At 53.1% G+C, this 20811-nt stretch overlaps 1 protein-coding gene across 1 annotated transcript; it reads right to left on the bottom strand.

The window, feature by feature from the left end:
- Positions 1-1804: 1804 nt before the first annotated feature.
- LOC149430766 (neuronal acetylcholine receptor subunit alpha-9-like) lies at positions 1805-16412 on the bottom strand. The gene is made up of 2 exons (XM_089666004.1): positions 16240-16412; positions 1805-1963 (listed from the first exon to the last, which is right to left on the bottom strand). The coding sequence occupies exons 1-2, from the start codon at positions 16345-16347 to the stop codon at positions 1805-1807; spliced, it is 267 nt and encodes an 88-aa protein (XP_089522130.1). The 5' UTR covers positions 16348-16412.
- Positions 16413-20811: the final 4399 nt, after the last annotated feature.

Here is a 20811-nt window from a genome sequence, read left to right as displayed (position 1 = left end):
CCACCAGCCCGGACAACCCCCTCCACCACGCCCCCACCCGTCCTGACAACCCCCTCCACCACGTCTCCACCCGCCCCGACAACCCCGTCCACCACGTCCCCACCCGTCCCGACAACCCCCATCACCATGTCCCTACCCGTCCCAACAACCCCCATCTCCACGTCCCCACCCGTCCCGACAACCCCCTCCACCACGTCTCCACCTGTCCCGACAACCCCTTCCACCACGTCCCCACCCGTCCCGACAACCCCCATCACCATGTCCCTACCCGTCCCGACAACCCCCTCCACCACGTATCCACCTGTCCCAACAACCTCCTCCACCACGTCCCCACCCGTCCCGACAACCCTCATCACCATGTCCCTACCCGTCCCGACAACCCCCTCCACCACGTCCCCACCCGTCCCGACAACCCCCTCCACCACGTCTCCACCCGTCCCGACAACCCCCCCACCACGTCCCCACCCGTCCCGACAACCCCCTCAACCACGACCCCACCCGTCCCGACAACCCCCATCACCACGTCTCCACCCATCCTGACAACCCCCTCCACCACGTCCCCACCCTTCCCGACAACCCCCTCCACCACGTCCCCACCCTTCCCGACAACCCCCTCCACCACGTCCCCACCCTTCCCGACAACCCCCTCCACCACGTCCCCACCCTTCCCGACAACCCCCTCCACCATGTCCCCACCCGCCCTGACAACCCCCTCTACCACGTCTCCACCCGTCCCAACAATTCCCTCCACCACGTCTCCACCTGTCCCAACAATCCCCTCCACCATGTCCCCACCCGTCCCGACAATCCCCATCATTACGTCTCTACCCGTCCCGACAATCCCCTCCACCACGTCTCCACCAGTCCCGACAACCCCCTCCACCACGTCTCCACCTGTCCCGACAATCCCCTCCACCATGTCCCCACCCGTCCCGACAATCCCCATCATTACGTCTCCACCCGTCCCGACAATCCCCTCCACCACGTCTCCACCAGTCCCGACAACCCCCTCCACCACGTCTCCACCTGTCCCGACAAAATCCTCCACCAAGTCCCCACCCGTCCCGACAACCCCCTCCACCATATCCCCACCTGCCCCGACAGCCCCCTCCACCAAGTTCCCAGGACAGGAAGTGAAGGGAAATCTCCTCCATGGGATGCAGATGGCAATGACTGGCAGATGTTTCTTGGACTGAAGGTCCAGCCGAAGGTTTTGCAGGTTGGATGGAGTGGGGAAGTATCTGGTGGGTTGTACCCAGGGGCGGACTGACCAATTGGAAACTCGGGCACTGCCCGAGGGCCCGGGGTCAGTAGGGGGCCCCATGAGATGCTCCTGGTACCTTTTTCATAGGCTTTTTTGAGTTTGGGCAAGGACACAGGGGCCCCATGATCCCCTATTGCCCGGGGGCCCCATGAGTTGTCAGTCCACCCCTGGTCGTACCACTCTCCGGGCCTCGGCTAGGAGATTTCTCCTGACTTTCTGTCCTACAAACAATGTTCCACCAACCAGGAAGTCCTGCCTTTGGAAGAGTAGAGGAAGGCTAGGACCCTGCCGGGTGTCCTTGGTGTGGCTTCATCTCCGTCTGATGGCTCTCAGCGGGACAGGAAATTAATAGAAATCTAGCAGAGAACCTGCCAGGGGTTCCGATACGTCCCAACTCCATCAACCACTGAAAGCCATGAAGTCTGTGGACCTCCACAGACAGAAGAACCAGGCAAGGCCGTCCCCGGTGACAGAGGAGAAGGTTGGTTGCACCCGGGCTGGAGGAACGATAAGAACTGACCTTCCCAACCCCCACCCCACCTACCTATTATAGAGGACGATATCGGGTCTCCAGACATAACTACTAGGGATACGGATGGTGTCCAGGCCGTCATACTCATCCTTGTTCCACCGAAGGTAGGCGTCATACCACACCTGCCGGATCCACAGGTACGCCATCAGGATCTGATTCCGCTCATCCTACGACAGACCAGAAAGAGGAGAAGGTGGTGAGGACAAGAGTGGTCAGGCTGGAGGAGAAAATAGTGGTAAGGCAGGAGGAGACAATAGTGGTAAGGCAGGAGGAGACAATAGTAGTCAGGCAGGAGGAGAAAATAGTGGTCAGGCAGGAGGAGAAAATAGTGGTCAGGCAGGAGGAGACAATAGTAGTCAGGCAGGAGGAGACAATAGTGGTCAGGCAGGAGGAGACAATAGTAGTCAGGAAGGAGGAGACAATAGTGGTCAGGAAGGAGGAGACAATAGTGGTCAGGAAGGAGGAGACAATAGTAGTCAGGAAAGAGGAGACAATAGTGGTAAGGCAGGAGGAGACAATAGTGGTCAGGAAGGAGGAGGAGACAATAGTGGTAAGGCAGGAGGAGAAAATAGTGGTCAGGCAGGAGGAGACAATAGTGGTCAGGCTGGAGGAGACAATAGTGGTAAGGCAGGAGGAGACAATAGTGGTAAGGCAGGAGGAGACAATAGTGGTCAGGCAGGAGGAGACAATAGTGGTCAGGCTGGAGGAGACAATAGTGGTCAGGCTGGAGGAGACAATAGTGGTAAGGCAGGAGGAGACAATAGTGGTAAGGCAGGAGGAGAAAATAGTGGTCAGGCAGGAGGAGACAATAGTAGTCAGGAAGGAGGAGGAGACAATAGTAGTCAGGCAGGAGGAGACAATAGTGGTCAGGCAGGAGGAGACAATAGTGGTCAGGAAGGAGGAGACAATAGTGGTCAGGAAGGAGGAGACAATAGTGGTCAGGAAGGAGGAGACAATAGTGGTCAGGAAGGAGGAGGAGACAATAGAGGTCAGGCTGGAGGAGACAATAGTGGTCAGGAAGGAGGAGACAATAGTGGTCAGGAAGGAGGAGGAAACAATAGTGGTCAGGAAGGAGGAGGAGACAATAGCGGTCAGGAAGGAGGAGGAGACAATAGCGGTCAGGAAGGAGGAGGAGACAATAGCGGTCAGGAAGGAGGAGGAGACAATAGTGGTCAGTAGGGAGGAGGAGACAATAGTAGTCAGGAAGGAGGAGACAATAGTGGTCAGGCAGGAGGAGGAGACAATAGTGGTCAGGCAGGAGGAGACAATAGTGGTCAGGCTGGAGGAGACAATAGTGGTCAGGAAGGAGGAGACAATAGTGGTCAGGAAGGAGGAGGAGACAATAGCGGTCAGGAAGGAGGAGGAGAAAATAGCGGTCAGGAAGGAGGAGGAGACAATAGTGGTAAGGCAGGAGGAGAAAATAGTGGTCAGGAAGGAGGAGGAGACAACAGTGGTCAGGAAGGAGGAGGAGACAATAGTGGTCAGGAAGGAGGAGACAATAGCGGTCAGGAAGGAGGAGGAGACAATAGAGGTCAGGCTGGCGGAGACAATAGTGGTCAGGAAGGAGGAGACAATAGCGGTCAGGAAGGAGGAGACAATAGTGGTCAGGAAGGAGGAGGAGACAATAGTGGTAAGGCAGGAGGAGACAATAGTGGTCAGGAAGGAGGAGGAGACAACAGTGGTCAGGAAGGAAGAGGAGACAATAGTGGTCAGGAAGGAGGAGGAGACAATAGTGGTCAGTAGGGAGGAGGAGACAATAGTGGTCAGGCAGGAGGAGGAGACAATAGTGGTCAGGAAGGAGGAGACAATAGCGGTCAGGAAGGAGGAGGAGACAATAGCGGTCAGGAAGGAGGAGGAGACAATAGAGATCAGGAAGGAGGAGGAGACAATAGTGGTAAGGCAGGAGGAGACAATAGTGGTCAGGCTGGAAGAGACAATAGTGGTCAGGAAGGAGGAGGAGACAATAGAGGTCAGGCTGGAAGAGACAATAGTGGTCAGGAAGGAGGAGACAATAGTGGTCAGGCAGGAGGAGGAGACAATAGTGGTCAGGCAGGAGGAGGCGACAATAGTGGTCGGGAAGGAAGAGGAGACAATAGTGGTCAGGAAGGAGGAGGAGACAATAGTGGTCAGTAGGGAGGAGGAGACAATAGTGGTCAGGCAGGAGGAGGAGACAAGAGTGGTCAGGAAGGAGGAGACAATAGTGGTCAGGCTGGAGGAGACAATAGTGGTCAGGCAGGAGGAGGAGACAATAGTGGTCAGGAAGGAGGAGACAATAGCGGTCAGGAAGGAGGAGGAGACAATAGCGGTCAGGAAGGAGGAGGAGACAATAGAGATCAGGAAGGAGGAGGAGACAATAGTGGTAAGGCAGGAGGAGACAATAGAGGTCAGGCTGGAAGAGACAATAGTGGTCAGGAAGGAGGAGACAATAGTGGTCAGGCAGGAAGAGGAGACAATAGTGGTCAGGCAGGAGGAGGCGACAATAGTGGTCGGGAAGGAGGAGGAGATAATAATGGTCAGATAGGAGGAGGAGACAATAGAGGTCAGGCAGGAGGAGGAGACTATAGTTGTCAGGAAGGAGGAGGAGACAATAGAGGTCATGCTGGAGGAGACAATAGCGGTCAGGCAGGAGGAGACAATAGTGGTCAGTCTGGACACCAGAGTTGGCAGGAGGAGACAAACGAGATCAGGTCTATGGCCCTCTGTGAGTCAATCATTTCCCACAACATAGAAGAGATGTAGCAATTGGGCCCACCGTGGACAGTCTGCGCTGTGGAGATGTGAGTTCTGGTGCCGCCATATTGAAGGAGCCGCCATATTGAGGGAGTCAGAATATTGGGGGACTCAGCATATTGGGGGAGCCGCCAAATTAGGGGAGCCGCCATATTGGGGGAGCCGCCATATTGAGGGAGCCAGTATATTGGGGGAGCCGCCATATTGAGGGATCCGCCATATTGGGGGAGCAGCCATATTGGGGGAGCCGCCATATTGAGGGAGTCACCACATTGAGGGAGCCGGCATAATGGGGGAGCCGGCATATTGGGGAAGCCGCCATATTAGGGGAGCCGCCAGATTGTGGAAGCAGCTATATTGGGGGAGCCGGCATATTGGGGGAGCCGCCATATTGGAGGAGTCGTCATATTGGGGAAGCCGCCATATTAAGGGAGCCACCATATTGAGGGAGCCGCCATATTAAGGGAGCCAGCATATTGGGGGAGCCGCCATATTGGGGAAGCCGCCATATTAAGGGAGCCACCTTATTGAGGGAGCCGCCATATTGAGGGAGCCACCATATTAAGGGAGCCAGCATATTGGGGGAGCCGCCATATTGAGAGAGCAAGTGTATTAGAGGAGCCGACATAATAGGTGAACCGCCATATTGGGTGAGCCGCCATTGTAGGGGAGCTGCCATATTGAGGGAGCCAGTATATTGGGGAAGCCGCCATATTAGAGGAGTAGCCATGTTGAGGTAGCCAGCATATTGGGGGAGCCGCCATATTGGGGTAGCCATCATAGTTGGGTAGCTGCCATATTGGGGTCACAGTAATATCACAGTAGCTGCCATACTGGGGGAGCCGCCATATTGGGGGAGCAACCATATTAGAGGAGCCGCCGTATTAGAGTAGCCACCATATTGAGGGAGCCAGCATATTGGGGGAGTCAGCATACTGTGTCCCCATAGGAGTGGAGGGTTAGAGCCTCTGTCTGTATCCTCATAGGAGGGGAGGGTTAGAGCCCCTGTCTATGTCCTCATAGGAGTGAAGGGTTAGAGCCCCTGTCTGTGTCCACACAGGAGGGGAGGTTTAGAGCCTCTGTCTGTGTACTCATAGGAGGAGGTGGGTTAGAGCCCCTGTCTGTGTCCTCATAGGAGAGGGAGGGTTAGAGCCCCTGTCTGTGTCCTCATAGGAAGGGGAGGGTTAGAGCCCCTGTCTGTGTCCTCATAGGAGGGGGAGGGTTAGAGCCCCTGTCTGTGTCCCCATAGGAGTGGAGGGTTAGAGCCTCTGTCTGTACCCTCATAGGAGGAGAGGGTTAGAGCCTCTGTCTGTATCCTCATAGGAGGGGAGGGTTAGAGCCCCTGTCTGTGTCCTCATAGGAGTGAAGGGTTAGAGACCCTGTCTCTGTCCTCACAGGAGGGGAGGTTTAGAGCCTCTGTCTGTGTACTCATAGGAGGAGGTGGGTAAGAGCCCCTGTCTGTGTCCTCATAGGAGAGGGAGGGTTAGAGCCCCTGTCTGTGTCCTCATAGGAGGGGAGGGTTAGAGCCCCTGTCTGTGTCCCCAAAGGAGGGGGAGGGTTAGAGCCCCTGTCTGTGTCCTCATAGGAGGGGAGGGTTAGAGCCCCTGTCTGTGTCCTCATAGGAGGGGGAGGGTTAGAGCCCCTGTCTGTGTCCTCATAGGAGGGGAGGGTTAGAGCCCCTGCCTGTGTCCTCATAGGAGGGGGAGAGTTAGAGCCCCTGTCTGTGTCCTCATAGGAGGGGAGGGTTAGAGCCTCTGTCTGTATCCTCATAGGAGGAAGTGGGTTAGAGCCTCTGTCCTCATAGGTGAAGGTGGGTTTGTGTACTCTTGGAGGGGGAGGGTTAGAGCCCCTGTCTGTGCCCTCATAGGAGGGAGGAGGGTTAGAGCCCCTGTCTGTGCCCTCATAAGAGGGAGGAGGGTTAGAGCCACTGTCTGTGTCCTCAAAGGAGGGGGAGGGTTATAGCCCATGTCTGTGTACTCTTGGAGGGGGAGGGTTAGAGCCTCTGTCTGTGTCCTAATATTAGGGAAGGGTTAGAGCCTCTGTCTGTGTCCTCATAGGAGGGAAGGGTTAGAGCCCCTGTCTGTGTCCTCATAGGAGTGGAGGGTTAGACCCCCTGTCTGTGTCCTCATATGAGGTAGAGGGTTAGAGCCCTTGTCTGTGTCCTCAAAGGAGGGGGAGGGTTAGAGCCCATGTCTGTGTACTCTTGGAGAGGGAGGGTTACAGCCTCTGTCTGTGTCCTAATATTAGGGGAGAGTTACAGCCCATGTCTGTGTCCTCATAAGAGGGGGATTAGAGCCCCTGTCTGTATCCTCATAGGAGGGGAGAGTTAGAGCCCCTGTCAGAGTCCTCATAGGAGTGGGAGGGTTAGAGCCCCTATCTGTGTCCTCATAGGAGGGAGAGGGATAGAGCTTCTGTATGTGTCCTCATAGGAGGGGAAGGGTTAGAACCTCTGCCTGTGTCCTCATAGGAGGGGGACGGTTAGAGCCCCTGTCTGTGTTCTCATAGGAGGAGAGGGTTAGAGCCCCTGTATGTGCCCTCATAGGAATGGAGGGTTAGAGCCTCTGTGTGTGTTCTAATATTAGAGGAGGGTTAGAGCCCCTGTCTATGTCCTCATAGGAGGGGGAGGGTTAGAGCCCATGTCTGTGTACTCTTGGAGGGGGAAGGTTAGAGCCCCTGTCTGTGCCCTCATAGGAGGGAGGAGGGTTACAGCCCCTGCCTGTGTCCTCATAGGAAGGCGAGGGATAGAACCTCCGTCTGTGTCCTCATAGGATGTGGTTGGTTAGAGCCCCTGTCTGTATCCTCATAGGAGTGGAGGGTTAGACCCCCTGTCTGTGTCCTCATATGAGGTAGAGGGTTAGAGCCCTTGTCTGTGTCCTCATAGGAGGGGGAGGGTTAGAGCCCGTCTGTGTCCTCATAGGAGGGGGAGAGTTAGAGCCCCTGTCTGTGTCCTCATAGGAGTGGGAGGGTTAGAGCCCCTGTCTGTGCCCTCATAGGAGGGAGGAGGATTAGAGCCCGTCTGTGCCCTCATAGGAGGGAGGAGGATTAGAGCCCGTCTGTGCCCTCATAGGAGGGGGAGGGTTAGAGCCCCTGTCTGTGTCCTCATAGGATGAGGTTGGTTAGAGCCCCTGTCTGTATCCTCATAGAAGGGAAGGGTTAGAGCCTCTGTCTGTGTCCTCATAGGAGGAGGAGGGTTAGAGCCTCTGTCTGTGTCCTCATAGGAGGGGTAGCATTATAGCCCCTGTCTGTGTCCTCATAAGAGGGGGAGGGTTAGATCCTCTGTCTGTGTCTTAATATCAGGGGGAGGGTTAGAGCCTCTGTCTGTGTCCTCATAGGAGGGGGAGGCTAAGAGCCCTTGTCTGTGTCCTCATAGGAGGAGGAGGGTTAGAACATCTGCCTGTGTCCTCATAGGAGGGGGAGGTTTAGAGCCCCTGTCTGTGTCCTCATAGGGGAGGGGGTTAGAGCCTCTGTCTGTGTCCATGTAAACAGGGGGAGGGTTAGAGCCTCTGTCTGTGTCCTCATAGGAGGGGGAGGGTTATAGCCCCTGTCTGTGTCCTCATAGGAGGGGAAGGTTAGAGCCTCTGTCTGTGTCCTCATAGGAGGGGGGTTAGATCCTCTGTCTGTGCACTCATAGGAGGGGGAGGGTTAGAGCCTCTGTCTGTGTCCTAATATTAGGGGAGGGTTACAGCTCCTGTCTGTGTCCTCATAGGAGAGAGGAGGGTTAGAGCCCCTGTCTGTGTCCTCATAGGAGTGGGAGGGTTAGAGCCCCAGTCTGTGCCCTCATAGGGGGAGGAGGATTAGAGCCCTTGTCTGTATCCTCATAGGAGGGAGAGAGTTAGAGCCCCTGTCTGTGTCCTCATAGGAAGGGGAGGGTTAGAGCCCCTGTCTGTGTCCTTATAGGAGTGGGATGGTTAGAGCCCCTGTCTGTGTCATCACAGGAGAGGGAGGGTTAGAGCCCATGTCTGTGTCATCATAGAAGAGGGAGGGTTAGATCTCCTGTCTGTGTCCTCATAGGAGGGGGAGGGTTAGAGCCCCTGTCTGTGTCATCATAGGAGAGGGAGAATTAGAGCCCCTGTCTGTGTCCTCATAGGATGAGGTTGGTGAGAGCCCCTGTCTGTATCCTCATAGAAGGGAAGGGTTAGAGCCTCTGTCTGTGTCCTCATAGGAGGGGGAGGGTTAGAGCCCCTGTCTGTGTCCTCATAGGAGTGGAGGGTTAGAGCCCCTGTCTGTGTTCTCATAGGAGTAGAGGGTTAGATCCCCTGTCTGTGTCCTCATCGGAGGGGGAGGGTTAGAGCCCCTGTCTGTGTCCTCATAGGAGGGGAGGGTTAGAGCCTCTGTCTGTGTCCTCATAGGAGGGGGAGGGTTAGAGCCCCTGTCTGTGTCCTCATAGGAGTGGAGGGTTAGAGCCCCTGTCTGTGTCTTCATAGGAGGGGGAGGGTTAGAGCCCTTGTCTGTGCCCTCATAGGAGGGGGGTTAGAGCCCCTGTGTGTCCTCATGGGAGGGGAGGGTTAGAGACCCTTTCTGTGTTCTCATAGGAGGGGGAGGGTTAGGGCCCCTGTCTGTGTCCTCATTGGAGGGGAGGATTAGAGCCCATGTCTGTGTCCTCATTGGAGGGGAGGATTAGAGCCTCTGTCTGTGTCCTCAAAGGAGGGGAGGGTTAGAGCCTCTGTCTGTGTTCTCAAAGAAGGGGAGGGTAAGAGCCCCTTTCTGTGTCCTCATAGGAGGAAGAAGTTAGAGCCCCTGTCTGTGTCCTCATAGGAGGGGGGGGTTAGAGTCCCTGTCTGTATCCTCATAGGAATGGAAAAGTTAGAGCCCCTGTCTGTGTCCTTAGGTTGAGAACTGGCCTCAATACTCTTCTCTGACCCCGATCCTCCTCAATGACTTAAATTCTCCTCTCTGACCTCAGCCCTCCTCTCTGTCCTCTGTCTTCCTCTCTGATCTCAATCCTCCTCTCTGTCCTCTGTCTTCCTCTCTGACCTCAATCCTCCTCTCTGACCTCAGTCCTCCTTTCTGGTGCTCATCTTCAGCCCCCCTCCCTAGATTCTCAGCTCTCTGCCATCCATTGCTGCTCATCTGCTGGCCATACAGGAGTTGGTCTTTAATTCCAGCCGGTTGCTTTGGGGCCCATGTGGTGGGGGTGGGTTCATCGAGGGTTTACTGCCTACTACAGGCAAAATGAGACAACATTCTAGGTGGCCGAGGTTGGAAACCTGTCATGAGACAGAGGAGGCCATTGCTAATCCCACTCTGAAAATAATATTTGCCTGGTAGCTTCAAAACTTTACAGGATCAGGAACCCTGACTTTACTTGCTGCATGCTTGTTCTGAGTCAGAATGCACTGCAGGTGATGGAGGAGGCCAGCAATGGCAGCCTCCACATTCCTCCCATGACAGGTACACCTGGGGGAGTCGTAGGACATGGCTCTCCTCAGGTTCTCACTCAAGGTTTTCGATTGTTTTCAATTCTGTGGCCATATCATATTTTCTTATTCTTAGACTTCTCTGGCCTGGAAGGATTTGTGTCCTCTGTGTCCTTCAATGTCAGTCCACCCCACCCCACCCCACCTTTGTGTCCTTCAATGTCAGTCCACCCCACCCCACCCCACCTTTGTGTCCCTCAATGTCAGTCCACCCCACCCCACCTTTGTGTCCCTCAATGTCAGTCCACCCCACCTTTGTGTTCTTCAATGTCAGTCCACCCAACCCCACCTTTGTGTCCTTCAATGTCAGTCCACCCAACCCCACCTTTGTGTCCTTCAATGTCAGTCCACCCAACCCCACCTTTGTGTCCTTCAATGTCAGTCCACCCAACCCCACCTTTGTGTTCTTCAATGTCAGTCCACCCCATCCCACCTTTGTGTCCTTCAATGTCAGTCCACCCAACCCCACCTTTGTGTCCTTCAATGTCAGTCCACCCCATCCCACCTTTGTGTCCTTCAATGTCAGTCCACCCAACCCCACCTTTGTGTCTTTCAATATCAGTCCACCCCACCTTTGTGTCCTTCAATGTCAGTCCACCCCACCTTTGTGTCCTTCAATGTCAGTCCACCCCACCCCACCTTTGTGTCTTTCAATGTCAGTCCACCCCACCTTTGTATCCTTCAATGTCAGTCCACCCAACCTCACCCCACCTTTGTATCCTTCAATGTCAGTCCACCCAACCCCACCCCACCTTTGTGTCCTTCAATGTCAGTCCACCCCACCCCACCCCACCTTTGTGTCCTTCAATGTCAGTCCACCTCACCTTTGTGTCCTTCAATGTCAGTCCACTTCACCCCACCCCACCTTTGTGTCCTTCAATGTCAGTCCACCCCACCCCACCTTTGTGTCCTTCAATGTCAGTCCACCCCACCTTTGTGTCCTTCAATGTCAGTCCACCCCACCTTTGTGTCCTTCAATGTCAGTTCACCCCACCTTTGTGTCCTTCAATGTCAGTTCACCCCACCTTTGTGTCCTTCAATGTCAGTCCACTCCACCCCACCTTTGTGTCCTTCAATGTCAGTCCACCCCACCCCACTCCATCCCACCGCACATTTGTGTCCTTCAATGTCAGTCCACCCCACCCCACCTTTGTGTCCTTCAATGTCAGTCCACCCCACCATAGTGTCCTTCAATGTCAGTTCACCCCACCTTTGTGTCCTTCAATGTCAGTCCACTCCACCCCACCCTACCTTTGCGTCCTTCAATGTCAGTCCACCCCACCCCACTCCATCCTACCCCACATTTGTGTCCTTCAATGTCAGTCCACCCCACCTTTGTGTCCTTCAATGTCAGTCCACTCCACCCCACCCCACCTTTGTGTCCTTCAATGTCAGTCCACCCCACCCCACTCCATCCCACCCCACATTTCTGTCCTTCAATGTCAGTCCACCCCACCCCACTCCATCCCACCCCACCTTTGTGTCCTTCAATGTCAGTGCACCCCACCCCACATTTCTGTCCTTCAATGTCAGTCCACCCCACCCCACCCCACATTTGTGTCCTTCAATTGCAGTCCACACCATTCCACCCCACCTTTGTGTCCTTCAATGTCAGTCCTCTCCACCCCACACCACCTTTGTTTTCTTCAATGTCAGTACACCCCACCTTTGTGTCCTTCAAGGTCAGTCCACCCCACCCCACCTTTCTGTCCTTCAAGGTCAGTCCACCCCACCCCACCTTTGTGTCCTTCAATGTCAGTCCACCCCATCCCACCTTTGTGTCCTTCAATGTCAGTCCACCTCATCCCACCTTTGTGTCCTTCAATGTTAGTCCACCCCACCATTGTGTCCTTCAATGCCAGTCCACCACACCCCACCTTTGTGTCCTTCAATGTCAGTTCACCCCACCTTTGTGTCCTTCAATGTCAGTCCACTCCACCCCACCTTTGTGTTCTTCAATGTCAGTCCACCCCACCCCAACCCACCTTTGTGTCCTTCAATGTCAGTCCACACCACTCCACCCAACCTTTGTGTCCTTCAAGGTCAGTCCACCCCACCCCACCTTTGTGTCCTTCAATGTCAGTCCACCCCATCCCACCTTTGTGTCCTTCAATGTCAGTCCACCTCATCCCACCTTTGTGTCCTTCAATGTTAGTCCACCCCACCTTTGTGTCCTTCAATGCCAGTCCACCCCACCCCACCTTTGTGTCCTTCAATGTCAGTTCACCCCACCTTTGTGTCCTTCAATGTCAGTCCACTCCACCCCACCTTTGTGTTCTTCAATGTCAGTCCACCCCACCCCACCCCACTTTTGTGTTCTTCAATGTCAGTCCACCCCACCTTTGTGTCCTTCAATGTCAGTCCACCCCACCCCACCCCACCTTTGTGTCCTTCAATGTCAGTCCACCCCACCCCACCCCACCTTTGTGTCCTTCAATGTCAGTCCACCCCACCCCACGTTTGTGTCCTTAAATGTTAGTCCACCCCACCCCACTCCATCCCACCCCACATTTGTGTCCTTCAATGTCAGTCCACCCCACCTTTGTGTTCTTCAATGTCAGTCCACCCCACCACACCCCATTTTTGTGTCCTTCAATGTCAGTCCACCCCACCTTTGTGTCCTTCAAGGTCAGTCCACCCCACCCCACCCCACATTTGTGTCCTTCAAGGTCAGTCCACCCCACCCCACATTTGTGTCCTTCAATGTCAGTCCACCCCACACCACTCCACCCCACCTTTGTGTCCTTCAATGTCAGTCCACCTCACCCCACCCCACCTTTGTGTCCTTCAATGTCAGTCCACCCCACCTTTATGTCCTTCAATGCCAGTCCACCCCACCCCACCTTTTGTCCTTCAATGATAGTCCACCTCACCCCACTCCATCCCACCCCACCTTTGTGTCCTTCAATGTCAGTCCACCCCACTCCACCTTTGTGTCCTTCAATATCAGTCCACCCCACCCCACCTTTGTGTCCTTCAAAGTCAGTCCACCCCACCACACACCACTCCACCCCAACCTTGTGTCCTTGAATGTCAGTCCACCCCACCAAACCTTTGTGTCCTTCAATGTCAGTCCACCCCGCACCACTCCACCCCACCTTTGTGTCCTTCAAGGTCAGTCCACCCCACCCCACCTTTGTGTCCTTCAATGTCAGTCCACTCCACCCCACCCCACCTGTGTCCTTCAAGGTCAGTGCACCCTACCTTTGTGTCCTTCAATGTCAGTCCACTCCACCCCACACCACCTTTGTGTTCTTCAATGTCAGTCCACCCCACCCCACCTTTGTGTTCTTCAATGTCAGTCCACCCCACCTCACCTTTGTGTCCTTCAATGTCAGTCAACCCCATCCCACCTTTGTGTCCTTCAATGTCAGTCCACCCCACCCCACCCCACCCCACCTTTGTGTCCTTCAATGTCAGTCCACCCCACTTTTGTATCCTTCAATGTCAGTTCACCCCACCTTTGTGTCCTTCAATGTCAGTCCACCCCACCCCACCTTTGTGTCCTTCAATGTCAGTCCACCCCACCTTTGTGTCCTTCAATGTCAGTCCACCCCACCCCACCTTTGTGTCCTTCAATGCCAGTCCACTCCATCCCACCGTTATGTTCTTCAATGTCAGTCCACCCCACCCCACCTTTGTGTCCTTCAATGTCAGTCCACCACACCTTTGTGTCCTTCAATGTCAGTCCACCCCACACCACTCCACCCCACCTTTGTGTCCTTCAAGGTCAGTCCACTCCACCCCACATTTGTGTCCTTCAATGTCAGTCCAGTCCACCCCACCCCACCTTTGTGTTCTTCAATGTCAGTCCACTCCACCCCACCCCACCCCACCTTTGTGCCCTTCAAGGTCAGTCCACCCCACCCCACCTTTGCGTCCTTCAATGTCAGTCCACCCCACCTTTGTGTTCTTCAATGTCAGTCCACTCCACCCCACGCCACCCCACACCACCCCACCTTTGTGTCCTTCAAGGTCAGTCCACCCCACCTTTGTGTCCTTCAATTTCAGTCCACTCCACCCCACCCCACCTTTGTGTTCTTCAATGTCAGTCCACCCCACCCTACCTTTGTGTCCTTCAATGTCAGTCCACCCCACCCCACCCCACCCTTGTGTCCTTCAATGTCAGTCCACTCCACCCCACCGTTATGTTCTTCAATGTCAGTCCACCCCACCCCACCTTTGTGTCCTTCAATGTCAGTCCACCCCACCTCACCTTTGTGTCCTTCAATGTCAGTCCACCCCACCTCACCTTTGTGTCCTTCAATGTCAGTCCACCCCACACCACTCCACCCCACCTTTGTGTCCTTCAAGGTCAGTCCACCCCACTCCACCCCACCTTTGTGTACTTCAATGTCAGTCCACTCCACCCCACCCCACCCCACCTTTGTGCCCTTCAATTTCAGTCCACCCCACCCCACCTTTGTGTTCTTCAATGTCAGTCCACCCCACCCCACCTTTGTGTCCTTCAATGTCAGTCCACCCCACCCCACCCCACCCCACCTTTGTGTCCTTCAAGGTCAGTCCACCCCACCCCACCTTTGTGTCCTTCAATTTCAGTCCATTCCACCCCACCCCACCTTTGTGTTCTTCAATGTCAGTCCACCCCACCTTTGTGTCCCTCAATGTCAGTCCACCCCATCCCACCTTTGTGACCTTCAATGTCAGTCCACCCCACCCCACCTTTGTCTCCTTCAATGTCAGTCCACCCCACCTTTGTGTCCTTCAATGTTAGTCCACCCCACCCCACCTTTGTGTCCTTCAATGTCAGTCCACCCCACCCCACCTTTGTGTCCTTTAATGTCAGTCCAATCCACCCCACTCCACCTTTGTGTCCTTCAGTGTCAGTCCACCCCACCCCACCCTACCTTTGTGTCCTTCAATGTCAGTCCACCCCACCCCACACCACTCCACCCCACTTTTGTGTCCTTCAAGGTCAGTCCACCCCACCCCACCTTTGTGTCCTTCAATATCAGTCCACTCCACCCCACCCCACTTTTGTGTTCTTCAATGTCAGTCCACCCCACCTTTGTGTCCTTCAATGTCAGTCCACCCCACCCCACCTTTGTGTCCTTCAATGTCAGTCCACCCCACCCCACCCCACCTTTGTGTCCTTCAATGTCAGTCCACCCCACCCCACGTTTGTGTCCTTAAATGTTAGTCCACCCCACCCCACTCCATCCCACCCCACATTTGTGTCCTTCAATGTCAGTCCACCCCACCTTTGTGTTCTTCAATGTCAGTCCACCCCACCACACCCCATTTTTGTGTCCTTCAATGTCAGTCCACCCCACCTTTGTGTCCTTCAAGGTCAGTCCACCCCACCCCACCCCACATTTGTGTCCTTCAAGGTCAGTCCACCCCACCCCACATTTGTGTCCTTCAATGTCAGTCCACCCCACACCACTCCACCCCACCTTTGTGTCCTTCAAGGTCAGTCCACCCCACCCCACCCCATCTTTGTGTCCTTCAATGTCAGTCCACCCCACCTTTTTGTCTTTCAATGTCAGTCCATCGTTCCTGGATAGGGAAGAGTTGCAGAGGTGAGACATGGGCGTTGGGGGGTAAGAAGAAATTGGTGTACGGGGAAATTTGCAGTAAATCTTTCCATAGTGAAGAAATTCCTCTCTTAGTTGTCACCAGAAGAGGTGTCCCCATTGGAGGATTTCCCTTCATTTCCTCTTCTGGTGACAACTCTTACACTTCTCATCAGTTTTTGTCCTCCGTTATATTGGTGACACCAGGACACACAGAGAGGGTGAATCTCCTCAGAGGGGACACGGATGACAGAGGTTCTAACCCCTCCTTACTCCATCCAAAACTTTAAAAAAAAGTTTAACCTTCTTATACAGTCTGTTGGTGTTTTGGAGGCATTTTGGAGGATTTTGAAGATTTTTTCATCCTGACACCATAAAATGACCGACTTCCAGCACCATGTGATAAAAACACCACAGAGTAGATTGCAAAGCTGTGAATGTGTCTTACTCTACAACGAATGATTCACCACCAGTGAATGGCACATTTATTACTTTATAAATACGACCATCTATGGTGACCCCAAATCTGATATTCACCAGATGTTTTCACTTCACCTCTGTCAGGTGACACCATCAGGGACCAGTGACACCATGATACATAGAGGAGAGGTGATGGGATCTGACCAATGATTCCACATTTCTGAGTTCCCCCCTCCACCTATCCATTGCATCCCGTACAGAAATACTAAGGGGGCCCCAACACACTTCACAGACCAAGGTTCCCACCACCCCCACCATCATTTTCGGCAGTGACTCTACCATGTCGATGATCTGGGACAGAGTGACCTGAAGGGTGACGTTCATCGCCTTGTCCATATCATCCACCGGGCGCAGAGCGTTGGAGTAATTCACAAAAAGGTCGTTCATCAGTTTGTAGGCGAATCTTCCCTGAGCTGGCAGAACACCTGAAATGACAGAACGGGTCAGAGTTACCGACCAGAGCAAGCATCGGGTAGTCTACAGGGCAGATGGTGGCAGATCCCCGGAGCAGATTCAAGGAGAATCATAGGAGAGCCAAAGAGGAAAGCCGAGATCCTTCTATGAGCTCTATCGGGGTATATAATATGACCATATAGATCTATGACAAGGCTGCAGCACTAAAAGTGAGACATGCCTTGTACAGAGAGGTCCTAAATGATAATCGTCCTGCTGTGTGCTCCCAATATTCCTCCCTCACCAAACGTGATGACCACACAACAGAAAGGCAGTCATAAAATGCAAATGGCACAAAACGTCCCTCGGTGAAGAAGATCACAATGTGTTCTTCTCAGATCTTCACCACGAATCAGTGTGTTGTTCTCAGATCTCCTCCAAGAATCAGTGTGTTCTTCTCAGATCTCCTTCAAGAATCAGTGTGTTCTTCTCAGATTTCCTCTGAGAATCAGTGTGTTCTTCTCAGATCTCCTCTGAGAATCAGTGTGTTCTTCTCAGATCTCCTTCAAGAATCAGTGTGTTCTTCTCAGATCTCCTTCAAGAATCAGTGTGTTCTTCTCAGATTTCTTCTGAGAATCAGTGTGTTCTTCTCAGATCTCCTCTGAGAATCAGTGTGTTCTTCTCAGATCTCCTCCATGAATCAGTGTGTTCTTCTCAGATCTCCTCTGAGAATCAGTGTGTTCTTCTCAGATCTCCTCTGAGAATCAGTGCGTTCTCAGATCTCCTCCATGAATCAGTGTGTTCTTCTCAGATCTCCTCCAAGAATCAGTGTGTTCTTCTCAGATCTCCTCCGAGAATCAGTGCATTCTTCTCAGATCTCCACCTCCACCAGGAATCAGTGTGTTCTTCCCAGATCTCCACCACAAATCAGTGTGTTCTTCTCAGATTCCTCCAAGAATCAGTATGTACTTCTCAGATCTCCTCCAAGAATCAGTGCGTTTTTCTGAGATCTCCTCCAAGAATCAATGTGTTCTTCTCAGATCTCCACCTCCACCAGGAATCACAGTGTGTTCTCAGATCTCCGCCTCCCCTATGAATCACATTGTGTTCTTCTCAGATCTCAACCTCCACCAGGAATCACAGTGTGTTCTTCTCAGATCTTCACCATGAATCAGTGTGTTCTTCTCAGATCTCCACCACGAATCAGTGTGTTCTTCTCAGATCTCCACCACGAATCAGTGTGTTCTTCTCAGATCTCCACCACGAATCAGTGTGTTCTTCTCAGTTTTCCACCATGAATCAGTGTGTTCTTCTCAGATCTCCACCTCCACCAGGAATCACACTGTGTTCTCAGATCTCCAACTCCACCAGAAATCACAGTGTGTTCTCAGATCTCCACCTCCACCAGGAATCACAGTGTGTTCTCAGATCTCCACCTTCACCAGGAAGAACAATGTGTTCTACTCAGTTGTCCACCACGAATCAGTGTGTTCTTCTCAGTTCTCCACCATGAATCAGTGTGTTCTTCTCAGATCTCTACCTCCACCAGGAATCACAGTGTGTTCTCCTCAGTTGTCCACCAGGAATAACAGTGTGTTCTCAGATCTCCACCTCCACCAGGAATCACAGTGTGTTCTTCTCAGATCTCCACCATGAATCAGTGTGTTCTTCTCACATCTCCACCAGGAATCACAGTGTGTTCTTCTCAGATCTCCACCTCCACCTCCACTAGAAATCACAGTGTGTTATCAGATCTCCACCTCCACCAGGAATCACAGTGTGTTCTTCTCAGATCTCCACCAGGAATCACAGTGTGTTCTTCTTAAATCTCCACCTCCCATCTGGGGGGGGGGCATTTGGGGTTCCTGGGTGGGGAACCCGAGGACTCCTAACTACCAAGGATGGACTGAAAGCCTTATAGGATCTTGGCCAGTCGTGGAATCTGCGCTACCTCTGGTGGATTATTTGCCGGCCATGGACCCTGTGCTGTCTCTGGTGGATTATTTGCTGGTCATGGACTCTGTGCTGTCTCTGGTGGATTATTTGCCGGCCATGGACCCTGTGCTGTCTCTGGTGGATTATTTGCTGGTCATGGACTCTGTGCTGTCTCTGGTGGATTATTTGCCGGTCATGGACTCTGTGCTGTCTCTGGTGGATTATTTGCCGGTCATGGACTCTGTTGTGCCTCTGGTGGATTATTTGCCGGTCATGGACTCTGTTGTGCCTCTGGTGGATTATTTGCTGGTCATGGACTCTGTTGTGTCTCTGGTGGATTATTTGCTGGTCATGGACTCTGTTGTGCCTCTGGTGGATTATTTGCTGGTCATGGACTCTGTTGTGCCTCTGGTGGATTATTTGCCGGTCATGGACCCTGTGCTGTCTCTGGTGGATTATTTGCCGGTCATGGACTCTGTGCTGTCTCTGGTGGATTATTTGCTGGTCATGGACTCTGTGCTGTCTCTGATGGATTATTTGCCGGTCATGGACCCTGTGCTGTCTCTGGTGGATTATTTGTTGGTCATGGACTCTGTGCTGTCTCTGATGGATTATTTGTTGGTCATGGACTCTGTGCTGTCTCTGATGGATTATTTGTTGGTCATGGACTCTGTTGTGCCTCTGGTGGATTATTTGCTGGTCATGGACTCTGTTGTGCCTCTGGTGGATTATTTGCTGGTCATGGACTCTGTGCTGTCTCTGGTGGATTAGTTGCTGGTCATGGACTCTGTGCTGTCTCTGGTGGATTATTTGCTGGTCATGGACTCTGTGCTGTCTCTGGTGGATTATTTGCCGGTCATGGACTCTGTGCTGTCTCTGGTGGATTATTTGCCTGTCATGGACTCTGTGCTGTCTCTGGTGGATTATTTGCTGGTCATGGACTCTGTGCTGTCTCTGGTGGATTATTTGCTGGTCATGGACTCTGTGCTGTCTCTGGTGGATTATTTGCTGGTCATGGACTCTGTGCTGTCTCTGGTGGATTATTTGCCGGTCATGGACTCTGTTGTGCCTCTGGTGGATTATTTGCCGGTCATGGACTCTGTTGTGCCTCTGGTGGATTATTTGCTGGTCATGGACTCTGTTGTGCCTCTGGTGGATTATTTGCCGGTCATGGACCCTGTGCTGTCTCTGATGGATTATTTGCTGGTCATGGACTCTGTTGTGCCTCTGGTGAATTATTTGCCGGTCATGGATTCTGTTGTGCCTCTGGTGGATTATTTGCTGGTCATGGACTCTGTGCTGTCTCTGGTGGATAATTTGCCGGTCATGGACTCTGTGCTGTCTCTGGTGGATAATTTGCCGGTCATGGACTCTGTTGTGCCTCTGGTGGATTATTTGCCGGTCATGGACTCTGTTGTGCCTCTGGTGGATTATTTGCTGGTCATGGACTCTGTGCTGTCTCTGGTGGATTATTTGCTGGTCGTGGACTCTGTGCTGTCTCTGGTGGATAATTTGCCGGTCATGGACTCTGTTGTGCCTCTGGTGGATTATTTGCCGGTCATGGACTCTGTTGTGCCTCTGGTGGATTATTTGCCGGTCATGGACTCTGTTGTGCCTCTGGTGGATTATTTGCCGGTCATGGACTCTGTGCTGTCTCTGGTGGATTATTTGCCGGTCATGGACTCTGTTGTGCCTCTGGTGGATTATTTGCCGGTCATGGACTCTGTGCTGTCTCTGGTGGATTATTTGCCAGTCATGGACTCTGTGCTGTCTCTGGTGGATTATTTGCTGGTCGTGGACTCTGTGCTGTCTCTGGTGGAAAATTTGCCGGTCATGGACTCTGTTGTGCCTCTGGTGGATTATTTGCCGGTCATGGACTCTGTTGTGCCTCTGGTGGATTATTTGCTGGTCATGGACTCTGTTGTGCCTCTGGTGGATTATTTGCTGGTCATGGACTCTGTTGTGCCTCTGGTGGATTATTTGCCGGTCATGGACCCTGTGCTGTCTCTGGTGGATTATTTGCCGGTCATGGACTCTGTGCTGTCTCTGGTGGATTATTTGCTGGTCATGGACTCTGTGCTGTCTCTGATGGATTATTTGCCGGTCATGGACCCTGTGCTGTCTCTGGTGGATTATTTGTTGGTCATGGACTCTGTGCTGTCTCTGATGGATTATTTGTTGGTCATGGACTCTGTGCTGTCTCTGATGGATTATTTGTTGGTCATGGACTCTGTTGTGCCTCTGGTGGATTATTTGCTGGTCATGGACTCTGTTGTGCCTCTGGTGGATTATTTGCTGGTCATGGACTCTGTGCTGTCTCTGGTGGATTAGTTGCTGGTCATGGACTCTGTGCTGTCTCTGGTGGATTATTTGCTGGTCATGGACTCTGTGCTGTCTCTGGTGGATTATTTGCCGGTCATGGACTCTGTGCTGTCTCTGGTGGATTATTTGCCTGTCATGGACTCTGTGCTGTCTCTGGTGGATTATTTGCTGGTCATGGACTCTGTGCTGTCTCTGGTGGAT

The sequence above is a fragment of the Staurois parvus genome, unplaced genomic scaffold (genome assembly GCF_062004578.1).
Source record: "Staurois parvus isolate SC_StPar_1 unplaced genomic scaffold, SC_StPar_1.0 ptg002462l, whole genome shotgun sequence".
In the NCBI taxonomy this organism is placed as follows: Eukaryota; Metazoa; Chordata; class Amphibia; order Anura; family Ranidae; genus Staurois; species Staurois parvus.
Note: the sequence above shows the minus strand (reverse complement) of the source record. Positions and strands in the feature narration are given on the sequence as shown.